This window comes from Podarcis liolepis, assembly GCF_965112155.1.
Source record: "Podarcis liolepis genome assembly, chromosome: 3".
NCBI classification, from domain to species: Eukaryota; Metazoa; Chordata; class Lepidosauria; order Squamata; family Lacertidae; genus Podarcis; species Podarcis liolepis.
In genome coordinates this window covers 26613143-26632077 of record NC_139557.1, presented here as the reverse complement: position 1 = coordinate 26632077, position 18935 = coordinate 26613143, and the positions used below count along the sequence as shown (strand labels likewise).

Here is an 18935-nt window from a genome sequence, read left to right as displayed (position 1 = left end):
ATTGATCATGTGATAAATATTTCACCTCAAAAATCTCTGTATTGTAAATATGGGCTGGTTGTTCATGTAGAACAGAAAGCAGAAGGGAGACATTTGTAATTCAACTGGCTGTTCTGGTCAACATAAATTTTATATTTGCATTACAAAGAGACTCAAACATACAATAAGCTTTTATCCTAATGCATGGGTAGGCAACCTAAGGACTGGTGGCCAGATGAGGCTCAATCGCCTTCTCAATCCGGCCCGCGGACAGTCCGGGAATCAGTGTTTTTTTACATGTGTAGAATGTGTGCTTTTATTTAAAATGCATCTCTGGGTTATTTGTGGGGTGTAAGAATTTGTTCACCCCCCCCATATAGTCCAGCTCACCATAAGGTCTGAGGGACAGTGGACCAGTCCACGGCTGAAAATGTTTGCTGACCCCTGTTCTAATGTGTGTGAATGCCCTTAATTGTTTCACTTTTCAATAGAAATCTAGGTTGGGAATAGCAGAATGTTTTTTAAAAAATATATACATCAACCATAGACCTGATTTTCTCAGCAGTTTGACATGTCATGAAATTGCAGGTTCAGTACTGACTTGATATTGGAGAGTTTCATGATATCCTAAGACAGAAATATCTTTTATAAGCTGAGGTGCTTGGCTTATGGGATTTACCCTCCTCTTCCTCCCAGGTACCTACAAACTGATTTTATATGAGTGCTTTTCTGATGCTAGCAGGATTTGGATCATTCCTAGGAAGCGATTGGGAGATAAGAGATGTTGGCCAAAATGTACTTGTAATAATTAAATTGCCAGCTGGCAGCATGTCAATAGTTGGATGTTCCTGCTGACAGAGCCAAGAGAACCTTTTAGCTTGCTGTAAGTTGATAGAGGTCTGAAAGACCTGTCAGTCACCAGGATGTGCTCTGCCTATAATAATAGCTCACATTCCAGGATATATGAAGTGTTATTCACTCGTAAGAGGAATGCATAAATCCACTAGTATTGCAGATCATATCTCAGAAAAGCTAGGTATATGAAGGAGGAGCCTTTTCCGCTGAGCAATTTAGATCAGGTTGTTCTCTTATAGATTTGTAGAGTTGGAAGGGACTCTGAGGGTCAACTAGTCCAAGCCCCAGCAATGCAAAAATCTGAGCTAGATCGTGCATGACAGATGGCCATCCAACCTCTACTTAAAAACCTCCAAGGAAGGAGAGTCTACTACCTCTCATGGGAGTCTGTTCCACTGTCAAACAGCCTTCTCTCATTTTAAGAGTAAAACCATTGGTTCCTAAGTTTTTAAAAAATATTTTTGCTTGCAGAATAATGTCCCACATACCTACAACCTTGTCTCCCCTTATGTTCTCCACCTGAACAAGATACTGTATGTGTAGCGTTGTAACAGTCAGCAACATTATTATTTCCGCTTATTTAACCGACAAAAGTTGGTCACATTATGACACCTGGAGCCAAATCAGAAATGGTGACAATACTTGTTTGAAGCTAACTTCTTCCCCTTTGCTTCTTGCAGCCATTGAGGAAAGGTAGTAATAGCATGACTTCACAGCATCACTGAACACCTGTAGTCACATGATACCACAAAGCCAATTCAAAGTGAGGGCAGTAAACATTGCCTTCATTCTGAATGGGTATCTGTGAGAGACCTGTACCATCAACATTCTGATCCTGTTTGTAGCCCTCTCCCTGTTCCCAAATGGGGTTGCTTTTTGCAGGAATGAAAATGTTCATGAGAATTGACCCATGTATCAGGTCAGCTCCAGCATTTTGCAAGTAAGAGAAGGGGGGTAGGGTGGGGGGAGAGAGAGAGGATAGTGGTGTATTAACAGAGCCAGGAAAGAAAACCTATCCTTCTGTTGTCATAGAAAATTATATTTCAATGTTTAATGTTTATCTTATGCTAAAAGCAGGAGGAAGGTTAAAGGGGCTTGTCTCAGTATGTTGTCAAGCTTAATTATTAAATGATTTTCAAAGTGCTATGAAGTTTTAGATTAAAGGATCCTCATATTGCAAGACTAAAGTGATCTCATTTATTATTCATTTATTATCAGATGCTGTAGGGTTGATGCAGAGCTGGTATTTTAATTAAAAAACAATAAATTGAAATGTTGATGCCCAAATTAGCTTCGCTTTAATGCATATAGCTTAAAATGATAAGTATTGGCTATAAAAGTTTGGTTCTGAAAAATTGCAGTGAATAGTTTTAAATAGTGAGCAACAGTGAGCACATGTCTGCCTTAAGCTCTTGCAGTTTTAGAACCAGGGGGATATAGTGGTGAATATCTTTGCACGTGGAAGATTCAGCTTGCACGCCTATACAAACTTTGGACTTAATGATAGTTATTTCCAAGTTAGTATGCATTGGGCCAAGGTGTAACATCCTCTGTTTGAAGGGCTGCCTGGTCCTAATCCAGTTTAAAGCAAAATAACCATAAGAAGAGAGAGCAAGAGGGGCCTTGAAGTTGCCTGTCTATAGTTAGCGTTTGGAGAGCAGACTGAGCAGGCACCCAGGTCGCCATAGGAAACCATTTTGTGAGTCAAAATGTTTTTAACACTATAATTGCTGCTTCTTGAGCTGATATGCTTAAGGGGTGTCCTCATTCCACTTTTAATATTATCAATCTCTCCCCCCCTTTTTTTTTTGCATTCATGCAATAAGGTATATCATATCTACACCAGTGCGGTGTGGTGGCACCTTGCAGTGTTCAGCGGAGGTCTCTGATGGGTACAGGTTTCATGCTTCTTCCCTGTGGAAAGAATAGACAGTATCCTATTTAGGGCGCTCCCAGGTGGATATCGAAGCCCTGCTACAGTCCTATGACTCAGAGGGTGAGTCCCCTGCAATGTCTCTGTCTCCCAAGTCTTGCAGAAGCCAAAGACTACAAAATAAGCCGAGGCAGCTGTAATTGGCCAAGCAGCCTCTCCAAGGAGGTGGAGCCTACATAATACATTAGTTGGCTTTGCCTTCCTGCAGGAATCTTCTGTAGCTACCTTAGCAAGACCCAGTGCTTTTTTTTTCTTAAAAAAAATGTTTAGGGATACTCTCATTTTGAATCAAGAAAATCACCATTTTATAGTTCAAATCGGGGAAAATAAATACAGTAAATGGACAAATGGACAAAAATTCACAAGATGTTTAGGGATATGCATACCCCTGTGTACCCCCCAGAAAATGCACTGGCAAGACCCACTGCAGGTATCCAAAGTTCTGCCTGCTCTTGATGGAACACTGTCACCTTCTGAGCCTCGGTTTCCCATGGAATTTGGACACTGAATTGTTCCCATGCAATTGGACATGTATTAGCTAGTATTATGGGCTTATTCCAGGAAGACCTGAGTTTATATCTTCACCCAACCATCAAGTTCACTGGGTGACTTTGGTCCTGCCTTTGTCTCTTTGACTTACCCCCCATTCTTGTTGAAGACAAGATGACCCTGGAGGGACAACAACATACATCTGATAAATTAAATTAAATTCTTCTTTGCCCAGTTAGCACACAGTATTGTTGAGAGTTTGGTTGATAAATTAGTTTCTCTCACTGGTAAAACCCAAGGGACAACTAAGCAACACCATACAGAGTCATTTTCTAATATTTAAGGTGATATTTTATTTTATTAAAGAGGAAGGAACCCAAGTGATTATATGGAAGCTTTATTTAGGGGCAGTTTAATATTAACTGTAGAATACTTAGACAAACTGTTGAGAACACTTCCCTCCTGGCTTCTATATACATATGCTATTGACACCGAACCCTTGTTGCAAAATTAGTTAGTTATTTCAGGCACCGGGTGCCATCAGCTCTGCAATGATTCATGACTGCTACATTTAAACCACAATGCCTAATTTTTATAAAATTCTCCATCTGGACTTTTCTATTCCACAGAATGGACTTCCTGTGCTATGTTCAGACACTGGTACATGCTAATAAGATTTTGTGGTGCAATAATCACAAATGCTCTAGATCCCACCCCCTCCATATATTTTAAGGTATAGCAGACAAAGCTTGCTTTCCTATTTGCAACATTTCACATTAGTTTAGTTCCAAAAAAACCCATTTAAATAGGGGTTTCTTCTGATAGAAGCAGCATGACCTTAAAACAGCAATGTACTTGGAGACTATGTTGGAGAAAAAGAGACAGAAATAAGAATTCGTGCATTATGCTGATGGCAAGGTTGCCACCAAGAATGCAACCCCATGGGTGCTACTCCACATAACAGGCCATTTGTCAAACATTTGTCAGTCTTTTGTCTAAGTCCCAGATGGTTTGGACCAATGTTATCATGCCCCACTCCAGAAAGGAAAGGTTTCGCTAGCATGGTTAACATACCTGACCTATATAAGGATGGTTCAAAACAAGAAACTTAACACCTGTCTTCTCAGTGGCAAAGCATGATACTTTACTATACGGGATGGAAAATATGACCTATTAGACATTACTGAACCCTAGTGGGTTGAGACCCATGAATGGAATGTAGAAATTGAGGGGTATAGCCCATTCAAAAGGAATAAACTGAACAGGAAGGGAGGAGGAGTAGCATTATATGTAAAGTATGTGCACATTTGTGAAGAGATCTATGACGTGGAGCATGGAAGGCAGAAGGGAGTCCAATATGGAGGGGAGTTTCTTAAAGGTGAACTGTTGGAGGCCCAAATGCAGACAATTCCAACAAGAAAAAAGTGAGAGGCATCTAAAGATTGTGGCTGCATAAGGAGCTTACAAATGACCTGAAATTTGAGGAGGGCATGTATAAGAAAGGGGAGAAAGGGGAAATTATGAAGGAAGAATACACATGAGTATTCAACAGTTGCAGGGAGAAAGTCAGGCAGGCCAAAGCTCAGAATGAGATTGTGAGAGAGGTTAAAATAATGAAAGAAGGTATCTTTGGCTATGTTTGAAGCAAGAGGAAGGACAAACAAGTAGTAGGTCCTCTGTGTGGAGAAGATGGAGAAGTGCTATTGTGTGACAGAGAGAAGGCAGAACTGCCCAACACCTGCTGTGTCTCTGTCTTCACCCAAAAGGAAAGCAGTGCCCAACCTGGTGATAAGAGGATAAATGATGCAAGGAGGGAGCTGCAGCTCAAGGAGGTGGCAAGGGAACACATAGCTACTTCAGTTGATGGGGGCCTGATGAGCCGTGCCCAAGGGTAATGAGAGTGTTCATCATTTGAGTTTCACTATGAAATATATTTCTTAATGATTTGTGGAGTTCTGTAAGAATTGGGGGTACTAGGCCAGTAGGCTGATAATGTCTGTCACTCATATTTGATCACTGTTCCGGGCAACATTTAGTCCCAAATTCTAAAATGAGAACTATAAATGTCTAGAATGTGGAACAAGATTAAAAGCAGGCATTCACTCCTTCACTTTCAAATATTTTGCAGTCAAGAAACTGCATTAAATGCAGTTTTACCAGAACACATTCTTGGTGTTGCAGTGTCAAGAAATGTGGTCATCATTCTCTATGCATCGGTAGTGAGCCAAGGAGTCAACAGACTGTACAAATTTTACTTGATGTTGATTGGTATTATATTGTGTTACTTGGCAGCAAATTCTTGTCAAATTGAAATGAAACTTATTGAAACTATGCAGTATTTAAATTTGGTTTTTGGAGTTTTCGCCGCCTTTCCTAAAAGCAAAACTTGAGAAAGCAAGTTAGGAGCCAGCTGCTGTTTGCTATGACCTGTTAAACATTTGTTTCTCAAGTCTCTTCAATGATTTCTCACGTAAGTGACAAGAATGGTGTGACTTACTTCATGATAGCTCCTAGGAAAGCGCTGGGTCAATAGTTTCCCCACCAAGTTAAATACATGTCTGCTTCAGACCAATAATCATGCCAGCAGAGGGGAATGTTCCTAAGACTAATCTATTAAGCCAGAGAGCTTGGTTCGAGTGATCTCTGTGAATATTCACTTGTTTACAATAGCAGGTAGCTTTGTGTTGTTGTTCTTTCTCTAAAAGGTCAGAAAGCAAGTTAAATGTATGAGAATTTCTTGGGAAAAGCTGAAGACAAATAATGGGATGTTTATCTAGCTAGAAACCCCATGCCACCATAGCTTTATACAAAACGATGACAAATTATCCAAGAAAGGGCAAACTATAATAATGTGGGGCTGCCCATGTTCTGTGGGACGGTCCCTAAGGATGCTTCAGAATCTGGAAGAATGTCACCACCTGATTTCATGTGGGTCAGCATTATTATTTGACACCAATGCCTTCAAAGCTGCACAATATAATGCTCTCCAATACGTTTCTGGGCCTAATTCAAGCTTTAGTCATTTATATTTTAGACTTCACAAGGCATGGAACAGAACAAAGCAAAAGTGATAATCAGTCTAAAACATCATTAAAACACTACATCAAACCGTTGGAGCCATTAACTAATCCACTAATTATGCAAAAAAGAAAAAGAAAGAAAAGAAAAGAAACCATTACCAGACTTGCAGTCATTCCTCACATCCCTGTGTGAAAAGATGTGTTTTCAGTTGTCTCCTGGAAATCACGACACATATTTTGGGAATTACTTGACCTGGGAGAAAGATGTGCAGCTGCCAGCAAATCAGTTCAAATGGCTCATGGTCAGCAGAGGCAAGAAGCAGGTTTCGCCCTCACATTGCAACCTTAGCACATACAAGTCCATGCCTTCTATTTAGTTACTTGTTGGCCATGACACTGAGTTGTCTGGCCTTTGCTTGGTAGAGATTCTGAAGGGGCCTGCAGCCTCTGTGTGCAAAGGGCGAAGACGCACTCTGGATCCTTGCGGTATAGATGTGCCCCCCCCCCACCCCCATGAGAGGCATCTACCATAACTGACAGATGAGAGGGGGGGGAAAGGTAAAGGTGTGTTTGATTTCCTATACTGCTTCTTCCCACCCCCCTTTTCTTTGCTCTGTCAGCTTGACTTCTCTGTGTTGAAAGAAGGCATGCAGTTGTGAATTGAACTAAATTGCAACTAGAGATGCAAATGTTCATCTGACATGTAGATAAACATAAACATTCATTTTCTGAAATGCTTCATCGTGAGACACTTTCTCATTTCTTTTCCTTATTTTTTTTTCTGGCAAAGATAAAGTTGCTCAAATCACCAATTTATTTTATTTTTTTGTATTTTAAGTGTTTCTCATTGCTGTGATTATTCTCAAGGAGTGTCAGGGCCTGAAGTGGTGAGGAGACGAGGGACATACTGCATGTTGCTTATGCATTGGGTGTAGTCCTATATGGCTGACACACCCTTCTCTCTGGTAAAAGATTCTCTGCTTTTCAGCAAGAGAAAGGGCCGGGATGAGAAAGTTTCCCTTGATAACCATTTCCTCTATGAAACTCCCTGCTCGCTGCAGAATTGCACAGCCATGCTTTAAAAATAAACATGGCTCTGTAACAGTAGCACCAAGGGTAAAACGGACAAAGAGAAAAATTTAGGGTGGGCAGTGGAGCCAATTGGCAAGTTACGTTAGCTTTGTAAACCACTTCTTTTATTGAAGAACGCGATATTTTAATGCCATCATCATCGCTGAGGTTTCTGTGGAGGGGATATGTTGATTGAAAAGGTCTAGCCAACCAGATGATTAGTTGGATTCCTACTGAGGGTATTTGGCAAGCCAACATGACATTGATGTGGTCGTTCTTTGGTGTTATGGCAGGGGACAAGGCTGAAGTGCAACTTTTGAATAAATGTGTTTTTAATAATAAAAAAGCACTAAAAGGAATAGGGAAAAGAAAGGATGTTAGCCTAAGGGCTGCTTGGAAACCTTTTAAATAAATAAAAGTACCCCCTCCCCACAATGCACACCAAACACACACATTGCTACATACATCAATGCCAGTTCAATTTCTGTGGTGCTCTTTATCTCGCTGTCCACTTATTTAACATACAAATTTAACATACTTAATGATGTACCTCTTTCCACACCATACTTTTCAAGGTAATTGAAGGATCAAAACAACATTCTAAAAAGTATCTCTCTATCTCCACATACACATACACACACAAAACACCATTCCAGAAAAAAAAAATGGGATGAGAATGCAAACAACTGCAATTTTCACTTCTGTTTCCACCGGAATTCTCTGACATCCCTAGCATAAGTTTGCAGCCTTATTCATCCTGACAGCGTCAGTCTCCTTGACTGCCTCTAGCACTGCTGTCTGTTCCTCTACTCCTTTTCTGCCAACCATCGCTTCCTTTGTCCTTGTGACCTGTGTGAGACGCCTTCTTCTTTCTCTTTCTTCTTTTTCCTCTTGCCTCAGTCTCTTCCACCTACACTTCCCTCAAGGTTTATGTATCTCACTCCAACCCTTGTTGAACTGGAAACTTGTCAGGAAGACTTCCTTTGTAGTGAAGCTGAATTGAAGGTGATAGTTTTTGTTGTGATGAACTGAGCCTTGAGGAATCCCACTAAACAGCAGAATTTCTTTCCCCCAACAGATCTGCCACATTTATTTTTCAACACGAGGTCTAAGCAAGGAGAGTGCCAGGATTAACAAAAATATAGGCACAAGGGAGGGGAAAATGCAGGGAGACATGAAAAGGAGGAATGGAAATTAAACATAATTCATAATGTAGTCAGGTTTTATGGCCATGACACATAGTTGTATTTAGATACAAATATTGAAGCAAAATCCTGAAAATGACTAATAGCCGTTGAGCTTTGCTTTAAATTATACCTTGGCTCCCAGCTGCACTCAATCTCATGATAATATATACATATTTTATTTCTCTTTAAATGGCAGAAAATGAACTGTAAATTCCATTTCCCTGACATCAGAGAAGCATTATGCAGACAAACAATGACAGAGAAATATTCTGTAGTAATCTTTCATTGACATAAACGAGTAGAAAATGTGCAACATTAAATGCAGTCTTTAGGATGAATTTTCAAAGCACATTCTATCTCCAGCTAGATTTGCCAGCTTCATTTTAGACGTATCATTGATCTCTAAAACTTATAGGACTTATCCCAGAGAAAGTGTGGTTTCATGGCCTAACCGCAGTGTACTGAATGTATTCTGAGCCATAAGGCCGCTTGCTAAAGAGGGGAAAAAACAACCCACCAAGCACATTCTGTGGTCTGAGTGGTAGGGAAAGGTGACTTCCTTTGGCAACAGACCATACAACCAATGGGTTGGATCCAGACTTAGGTCATCTTAAGAACAGACCACTTGAAATAATGCATGACTGAATCTGGGTCCACAAGCTGTGGTTCATAAGCATATGTCTTCATGTGTATGCATGTATGTTGGTGTGTAATGTTTTATACAATTGTGGTTCTGGTTGGGAGGATGTGGGTCATTGTGGAGGGTGCTCACTCAGCATCAGATCAGCTTTTGAACAAGAGGGAGGGTGTTTAGGATAACAATGATCATGAATTGCAGAAGCATAACGTTTCAGATAGCCACCAACTTTCTAGGGCACGGCAAAGACTATTGTTTTCTTTGTTTCCAGAAATCTCACAAACAAGATCTATCTTGTCACTGACTCCTGCATGGTGCCATCAATCAATGGTCTTAAACAAGTGGAAGAGAGGAAATCACAGCAATTCTCCACTCTCTCTTTTCCCATAAGTAGTCCAGACCAAGCCAAACCAAGTTCCCTTTGCATAAGGAGAGGGAAAAGAAGATTTTAGTTAAACAGAGATGTAACTTTTCACACTAGCACTGAAAGGTGTTTGTCAGGTTAGGCAAAACATTAATTTTTAAGAGACATATTCATGGACCCTAGAAGTTTGTAGAGAAAAAGAATACTAGGCATCGAGTAGATAGCAAGTTGAAGACTAAGCACATTTTTAGAATGAACAGCATTAATTAAAACTGTTACTGCAACAGTTGTTGACACAGACTCTCCTATCTAGGTCAAAATGTATCTACGGTAAATGTACATTTAGTCTGTCATCTTTAACTCATGCAATTTATTTTCTGAGACAGGAAAGGAAAACAACTTAATTAATAGATTAACCTGAGTTGACTTATTGAAATAGTAGAGCTCCACTGTGTGGCTGGGTAACTTTGCTAATCAACAGTAGCAGCATTGGAAATATAGAACGAAGGCTCATGATTAGCTATATGTTTTTATTTAGCCCTCAGGTGTGTAATATTTGTCTAGATTTGTTGGATGCTGCGCTTATTAGTGTGTTTTGTGACAGTTTTTATAGCAGGAAGGCTAGCGGAACCCCATGTGCAACTAAAGCAGTTATCTTTCTCTCTGCAGTAAAGGGAGCACTTTTTTGGGGGGGGGTGGAAGGAAGGAAGGAAGGAAGGAAGGAAGGAAGGAAGGAAGGAAGGAAGGAAGGAAGGAAGGAAGGAAGGAGCACATGAAGCCAAGGCTTGCTTCAAGTGAGAAACCTATATTCCCCAGACCTAGTGATGTCAGGAAATCCTTTTTCTTTTTCATATTTCATTTGCCATGCGCTGAGAAGTGAATATGCTCTAGCACTAATGGTGTGGTACAGGGAGAGGAAGCCAATTTGTTTATGAGCCCAAAAGGGATTGAAAAGGAAGTTTGGAGGGAAAGGAAGCGTAAAGCATAGGATAGGGCTGTTTAGGGACCAAGGCTTTGATGAACTTTAAGGAAATTTGATAGATTCGTAACTGCTGAACAGGAAGATGGCTACTAGCCACAACTGCTATGTTCTACCTCTACTGTGGGAGGTAATATGCCTCTGAGTTGCTAGGATTCACATGTGGAGAGAGTACTGTTGTGCTCAAGTTCTGCTAGCTAGCTTCTCATGGGCATCTGGTTGGCAACTGAGGACAGAGTGTTGTGCAGAATAGCCATCCACATATAACTAGCATCCCTAACTCTAATTAATACATGAAGGGGTTAAGAACATAGAGCAAGGTGTCCTGCCAGGCTCAGCTAGGACACTGTTCAACCGTGGAAAAGACTTTCTTGGGAGATTGTGGGCTCTTTCATTGTAGGTTTTCAAGCAGAGGCTGTATGACCATCTGCTTAAAGTTGAGATTCCTGCCTTGCGGGGACTTGGACTAGATGTTCCTTGAGGTCCCTTCCAACTCTACAGCTCTGTGATTCTATAAACTGAACTGCCTCACAGAAGCTTTCCCAAACTCTAGAGGCGCAGACAAATGAGCGGTGGGATTTGTACCCATTTGTCTGCCAGCAGCTGCCTTATTTCTAGGCTTTTACAAAGGAGCGCAAATCTCTGCTGCTGACAGTCATTCCTTAGGAATGTAAGACATAGGGCAGGCATAGGCAAACTCCGGCCCTCCAGATGTTTGAAGACTACAGTTCCCATCATCCCTTACCACTGGTCCTGTTAGCTATGGATGATGGGAATTGTAGTCCCAAAACACCTGGAAGGCCAGAGTTTGCCTATGCCTATAGGCGCATAGGAAGCTGCCTACACTGAGTGAGACACGTGGCTCATTCACATAAGCATTGACTTTGTGCAGACTGACGGTTTGAAGCACAGGTTATCTCTCCAAACCCTACCTGGGATTGAAGCTGGGACATCTCTGTATGGAAAGTATGTGCTCTGCCCACTGATCTATGGCCCTTCTCTTGCACAAAGCAGACCAAGCGTTTGAAGTGCCGTTTGGGGAAAAACACCCTTTGCAGAATGTAAGCTGTTGTAGCGCGGAGGGCTTATTTAAAAACTGCTGCTTACAGAAAAGAATTTCACAGTATCTTTTAATTACTGTGAATGATCAGTGCCTTTGTTTTACTTCTCAGCTGAAAGATGGCACTTCCCAACAGCAGGCAGGCTTCTGAAATCATGCTGAGACGATGCTGACTCAAAGGAAACATCGCCATATTTCGAATTACCAACACAGAAACATTTTTTCCGAGAGATATTCTTTTCCTTGTGAGATTTATAACTCTATTCCCAAGTGCTGTGATTAAACAGTTATATCCTTCCCCTCACACGCTCTTCTGGTCGCTTTGCAGCGCTGTGCCCATTTTTCTTCACAAAACAACTTTTATCTCGCATCTCTGCTCTCAGCTGACGTGATAGTAAAGCAGACAAATTTACAGGCAAAATATGCAGACTTTGAATTGCCGTGTAAATGTTGCTTTCGGTTGCATTTTAACCCACCTTAGGATCAGATGATGAAGAGCGGGCTAAAGCATTTTAAATAAATGACAAGAACGAGACGAGTTGCTTGTTACGGTATGTGCGCGCAAGTCAGACGCCCCTTTCTCTAATAACATTACTCGGAATAAAAGCCACATCTCCTCAAGACTTACACAGGAAAGAAATGAAATAAAAATGGTTCCCCGAGAATGCAAAATAGAGATGAGTTTCCCTGTAAACTTCAAACAACAACAACAACAACACATGTTCAGTGGAAACATTAGCAGAAATGAAAATGGAAGCTTTTGGTGCAAAGTGGTTAGCACTTTCTGATGTAATACCTTGGCAACGCTTCCCCCAGGTGGGATTGGACAACTGACTGAGGTAGGGGGAGACCTCCAGGTATCCCACCTGAGGGAAGGCAAAGCCAAGCCTATGCTGATGGAGCCGCTCCAGATCTAGGGGCTGCGCGCGTCCACGCAAAGGGCGCCCCCCGTTTTTATGCGGGGAGCGGTCATTAGTTTGAAAGATTGTAGGCAATGCAAATGGGAAATGTTTTGAAAGGCTCGTGTTTCCACCAATTATACTGAAGCATACAGTCCAAGTGTTGAAGCAGAGCATACAATGATGGTCCATGGGAAGCCTTCTGCAGTGCTACCTCTTTTAACCAGGGCACCATGTGTGGCAGTCTTTCATCAGAGTGTTGCCTTTTCCTTCTTGGAGTACAACTTCAAGAGCTGCTTCTATAGAAAAGCCTTCCTGAACTACCCCAGCCTCTGCTTCTGTGCCCTAGTCTTGCCTCCTGACATTCCCTTATTCATTTCTCAGTACGGTGGTACCTCAGGTTAAGTACTTAACTCGTTCCGGAGGTCCGTACTTAACCTGAAACTGTTCTTAACCTGAAGCAGCACTTTAGCTAATGGGGCCCTGCTGCTGCTGCCGTGCTGCCGGAGCACAATTTCTGTTCTCATCCTGAAGCAAAGTTCTTAACCTGAGGTAATATTTCTGGGTTAGCAGAGTCTGTAACCTGAAGCGTATGTAACCTGAAGCATATGTAACCTGAGGTACCACTGTACTTTTTAAAGAAAAGTACCTCATCTCCATTTCCCCCCTTGTTCTATCTGTCTAAAGTAGACCGTAAATTCCCCTGGCAAGGACTTACTCTATATTCTGTAGCAGTGTCTAGCTTTCTGTATACACTAAAAAATAGCATTGTTAGGAAATGTTAGGCTTGGAGTGATTTCCCTGCAACCTGCCTTGAGAGCACATTGGGAACAGAAATGTGAAACAAACTTTTTAACATTACGTTTAACGGCAGTAGGGTTCCTGGCTTACATCAGAGGCATCTTGTAGTCTATTAAGAGAGGGCCAGGTTTTTCACATTGTGCCTTAAATAGTTATATGGATGAAGAGATTTTGGCAGCTGCATGTAGGTTTCGGAACTCCATCTTCCTGCAGCACCGTGCAATGGGAGGGGGGGAGACCTTTTAAAATCCCAAATTTCTCAAGCTGTTAAAGGCACAGAAGTCCTTTATGTTGAAAGATTATTACCTGGTTCATCCTTTTGTGCAGACATCATTTTGGTTCTTTTTGTATGCATGTAGATGGAGGGATGACATCTGCAAAAGCAGTCTCAGCTCACTGGGCATCAAACCTAGCATGTTTGCTGAATGGTAGAGATGGGGAACTTGTGGCCTGCCAATGTGGTTGGGCATCAACTTGGATCAGCCACAGCCAGGCATGGTCAATGGTCAAGGGTGTGATGGGAATTGCAGTCTATCAACCTTTGGAACCCCTGATCTCAGGGACCATGTGTATAGATGTGAATCATGTAACCTGTGTTAAGGATAACAGTTTAATTTCCTGAAATAGGAATGTTTACTTGTGTTAAATTACTGTTTATTTTTAATGTGGAGTTTTTCCTTTGGCAGTAGCTGTCATGTGATTGGCTGACTGTGAGTCACATGAGACAGGCATTCCATTCTGTTGTGACTGTTATTCCAATAATTGTCGTTTTTAACTGTCTTTCTGCATTCCCCCTCTCTCTGTGAGGAGGAATGGCAGCTGAGAGAGGCTTCTCAGGATACTGCTGAGGACATTGTGTGTCAGTGTGATGTATCTGAAGTGAAACAGACAGAGGATGATCCCTAAAGGTTATTAGGGAGAAACCTGTGCACAAAAGCTCTCTGTAAGGAACAGAGAGAATACTGCTGAGGTGAAAGTAAAAAATAAATAAAAAATCCATAAGAAACTGTAAGACCTGAGTGAGCTCTACAGTTCAAGAGAGAATGTACCCATGTTTGAATAAGCTTGAGATTGTAAATATATTCTTCTCAGTTGAATATAAAGAGTCTGGACATTGTACGGTCTTTACAAAGAAGCTATCAACAACCTAGAGGAGCTATTTAGCTTCCTAGCTGTAAGCTACTCAGTTACTTTGTGTATCATCAAAATTTATACACACAACAACAACAACAACCTGTATGCATAACCTGTGGGTGTTTGTATGCATTGGACCATGTATGCAAAAGCAGTGTTTATATAGGCATCACTCTCACTCTCTCTTCTTAGTTCAGATTGGCTGGGGCAACCCAGTCAGATGGGCAGGGTATTATTATTATTATTATTATTATTATTGTCTACTATAGGTACTGGGTATTGGAGTTAGAGAAAGAGAGAAACATAAAGTGGGAAGAGATCTGCCCTTCACTGCTGATTGTCCAAGATATAATGTATCAAACAAATACAGCATCAAGAGAGGAGAAGCTCAAGGATATAATGAGGCAATTCTAGCTTAAAAGTGATAATCTCTGTAAAGGCTACTGTATTGACTACTTTCTATATTTCTTTCTTTCTTTTTCCTTGCAGAGTCACAGTGTACACTCTGTGGTGAACCTGAAGGTGAGTTGCGCATCAGCATCCTTAATAATTTTCAAAGTCAATAGTGGTGATACTTGACTTGCATGATTTGTTTATTCTGCTAGTACTTTTTCTACTGTGGCAGTAGATGGAACATGTCATTAGATGTGATGCTAAGGGGGGGCGTGAGCCGGGGGGGGGAGTGGAGAAGAGACGTGCTGCTGTGTTAGATGCCAGAAAATGAATTGAATCAGTGCTGAGTAAAGCACAATACATCCTTTGGGCAGCAGGAGACCAATATTCTCTTGTAATAAAAATGGAAATACCCTTTACCCAGGTATTGTGCAATGGTCAGTATAACATAATAAGAAAAAAGAAAAGAAAGGGAGAGTGTGAGTATTCATTTTAGGGCATATAGAAACATAGCACAGTTAGAATTTATCTTGAGCAATTGATATTCCGCTGTTGAATTAATAGCATTTTGCTATTATTTTGCAATGATTCTGTCAGTGCAAAGATGTCTCCTTGTGCCATGGAACATTCTCCTCCCTATGAGTGCCCCCTAAATATGTTCCGTATGTTCTGGGATTTCCCCCATTTGTCCAGCGCAGATTTGAGGGCAGAGCATGCCCAGGGACCCTAATCCTTGAGCTAGCAGAAATGTTTCGTTGAATACTGCCCTTATTCTCATACTATAATCCAACCTTTCATACACTGACCTGCAATAAGCCTTCCACTAGGTTTTGCACAAGAGCTCATCCTACTGGCGCCATTATTTATTTATTTTAGGGTGTTTAATTCAACTGGATTTTAAAATGATCTTCTGTCATGCTCCCCTGTTCTATTATTATTTTATTACTATAATATCATTTCTGTATTTTGTATATAACTTTCAAGTTCATATTGCTGAAAAGTAGGATATAAATACCAACAGAAGATAAATAACCCAGCCAACATTGTGCAAGTGCTTTTAATTTCCAGTTAGCTCAGTAGAAGAGAGTTCAGTTAACTTGGATGGATTTTGTTGTCTGTTTTTAATGTCTGTTTGTAATAAAGTGGACAGAAAATTGAACTGGGAGTATTATTCAGACAAGCCAATAAATTATTCAAATATAGGGAGTTCAGGATGTGCTTAATTCATCTCAGTGAAATCTTTGGATTTACAAATTCTTAACTTTACCTGGATTGTGCCCTTACGTTGTAAATTTGAAATATCATTTTCATTGCATGTATGATTTACATTTTGATTGTATCAACCATGAGCTGCACTTGATCTCAAGACACTGCAAACAGCCTTTGGGGATAAATAGTAGCTGCTGGTGGATTTTTAATTTAGCTGAAATGAGACAACTTCATTCTGTGGAATGTCTTAAGTCTTAAAAATAAAACTGCAAGATGTTTCTGATAATTAGAGACTATAGGTAGTATCCAGTAGTAACCAGAGCAGACCCACTGAAATCAGTAGTTAAGTAACATAAGGCCATTGATTTCTGTGGGTCCAGTCTGAGTATAATTTAGTTGCTACTCTATAAAGTTATTCAGCACTGTTAGCAGTAGCATTATTTTTAAATTAAACCAGTGATCCTGTGGTTGTAGATATGGCATTCGGAAGACATGTAGTTTTCTTAATATTTTTGTGGGCAACAGGAGAGATCAGAAGTCTAAAAAAATTTATATTACATTGGGGCTCCACTTTTAGTCTTAAAATAATTGAGTAGCGAGAAACACTATATTATTTCAGTTAACACCTCCTTTCTTGCCATCTGTGCCTAGTGTAACCTTTTCCCCCTTCTTCTTCTTTTTTTAAAGAACTAGATGATCTGGTTTTATTTTTTTCAGATTAGGAATCTGGGCATTGGTTCAAGAATGATATCTTAAACATGCAATAGATTGCTCTCGGTAGGGTTTAATTTCCACCTGAGTGACTCTGCAGTGTGCTGGTTCCGTGGTGTTACCTCCAAGTCTAAAAGAAACCAAGCAAAGACTTGTAAGTGGCCCCAGAGAACCTTTACAAACACTACTGAAGCATGGATTAATGCTTCATAATTCTTGGTGCCCTGCGATCTCTCAGCAATTTGTTCAGTAATTTGCTTGACTGCTCCAGTGTGGTGCAATATTATAAGACTCCATACTTTTTTTTTACACAAAAAAATGCTGCTTAATTTATTATTATTATTTTATCCAGTTTTCTGAAAGGACTTCAGTGTGCCATTATGATAACGAATTCTATTTTGGCTTGAGGCAGGGCCTGACAGGCTCCATAAAGGACTGCTGCTGCCGCTGCTGGATAGAGAGGGCTCCGTTTTTGTTTTTTAAAATGCTTTTATTTTTTATCTATGTCATTTTAAATTGTGATTGATATTAATGCTGTATTCTTAGTTTTAGATTTTATGATTTATGTGGAAATTGTTTTCCATTTGGTTGTGTGCTTTCTGATGTGTTATATTTATTACTTATAACTTTTGTTATGTTGGTACTCTTGTCATGTTGTTTTAACTATGGAAAGGCGACATACAAATAAAAGGATGATGATTTTTGTGTGAAACATGACCTAATTGTTTGTGCGTATTTGATGTTAAAATTAATTCGTTGTGATTTTGAGACACAGAAATATAAAGACTTTGCCCTTCAGTGAGGGCCAAGTTGTTTTATTATATTAGGCTGCTCAAAATGTATTGACTTCCGCATCCACTTCTCCTGCCACTTTCCTCCATGAAAACCCACTCTTTACTGCTGAATTGTAGCAAACATCAATCAGCTTTCCTCCAGATTGATGCTTGCTCTGATTTAGCACTAAAGAGTGGGTTTTCCAGGGGAAACTGGCAGTGCAAAGGCAAAACACACTTGGACATGTGCCTAGAAAGCTTGGGATTAGCAGAAAACTGTGTACCCCTTCATGTATTAAAAGTGTGGAAGAGCCCTAAGCCACATTGAGCCACTATTATTATATTAATAACATAATCACTCCCAGTTGTAAACAAATTCTACTGTTAACAAATTTTGGCTTATTTTCTTGGTCTCTTCAGTGGTATTAAACTAGAGCTTTGCAGTTCAGATGCAATAGGGAACTGGATAAGCCAGGTTCTTTGCTCCAAAGTCAGTGCATGATAGAAAGAAGAGAAGGGCAAGGGAGGAACACTAAACCAGGGGTGTGGAACCTACTGACTGCCGGTCAGCTATGAACTGCAGCATCATTTCATCTAGACCTTGGCACTCTTCCCAAGCCATTCTGTTCACACCTAGACCACATCCCCTCTACCTGTCCCATGGGAGAGAAGCCAGGAGAGGGATGTACTGGGTGTGGGAGTGGGGACTGCATTTTAGCAGCTTATTCCATCCCTTTGGCTTCCTTGACTGTCTCTTCTTTGGCTACAGCATGGAAAGAAACTAAAAGGCAGGCAGGCAGGCAGGCAGCTGCATTAGCTTGGAAGCATGAGTGCAGAGGACATAGAGGGATGCTCTATCCCCCGTGCTCTGGCCAGGAATGCCAGTCATCCTGCATGCCTGTGTCTTCTCTTAGCTTTGCATCAGATAGGGTGAGTGAGGGGAGAGGAAGAATGTTATTGTTTCTGTGCATGGCCATGTGTGTTTATGGATCTGTGAATATGCCCTGCTCATGCCATGCCCACTTAGGGTTCTGGCATGGCACACTTTGCTGGAATGTAGATACCTGACAAATTCCAGCCTAGGTAAAACAACCTTGGTAGGATTTTTTTTTCTTGCTCCCTTGCTAAATCATAAGGAGGAGTAATAAACCATAGTTTATGAAGCCATGAATGAGCCAAGCCAATGAGCGCTAGCTTTTATTGACTGCTTTGTAAGTTATCTGAAGATTTCTCTTTCACTATCTCTGTCACATTTGTTGACAATAATAATGTGCAAATTTAAACTTAATAGGTTGATTCATTAATTACCCATTTATCAAAACAAAATGACCACCTCGGTTTCTCTCTCTCTTTTGTGGTTGGCTGTCTTAATTTTATTTTGTTCTGAAATTGTTCTATGGGTCTTTGGACCACAATAAAGATTATATATTTAATTACCCAT

At 40.6% G+C, this 18935-nt stretch overlaps 1 protein-coding gene across 12 annotated transcripts in view; it reads left to right on the top strand.

Moving 5' to 3' along the window:
- The window catches only part of DLGAP2 (DLG associated protein 2), a 399875-nt gene that overhangs the window by 152293 nt on the left and 228647 nt on the right, over positions 1-18935 (top strand). For 7 of the 12 annotated variants that reach the window (XM_083495509.1, XM_083495510.1, XM_083495502.1 and 4 more), the window contains one exon: positions 14898-14930. In XM_083495509.1, the coding sequence (XP_083351635.1) occupies positions 14898-14930 (33 nt within the window). Of the gene's footprint in view, positions 1-14062; positions 14245-14897; positions 14931-18935 lie in introns of those variants that run through there. The other 5 variants (XM_083495512.1, XM_083495511.1, XM_083495513.1 and 2 more) reach the window with 3 other exon arrangements.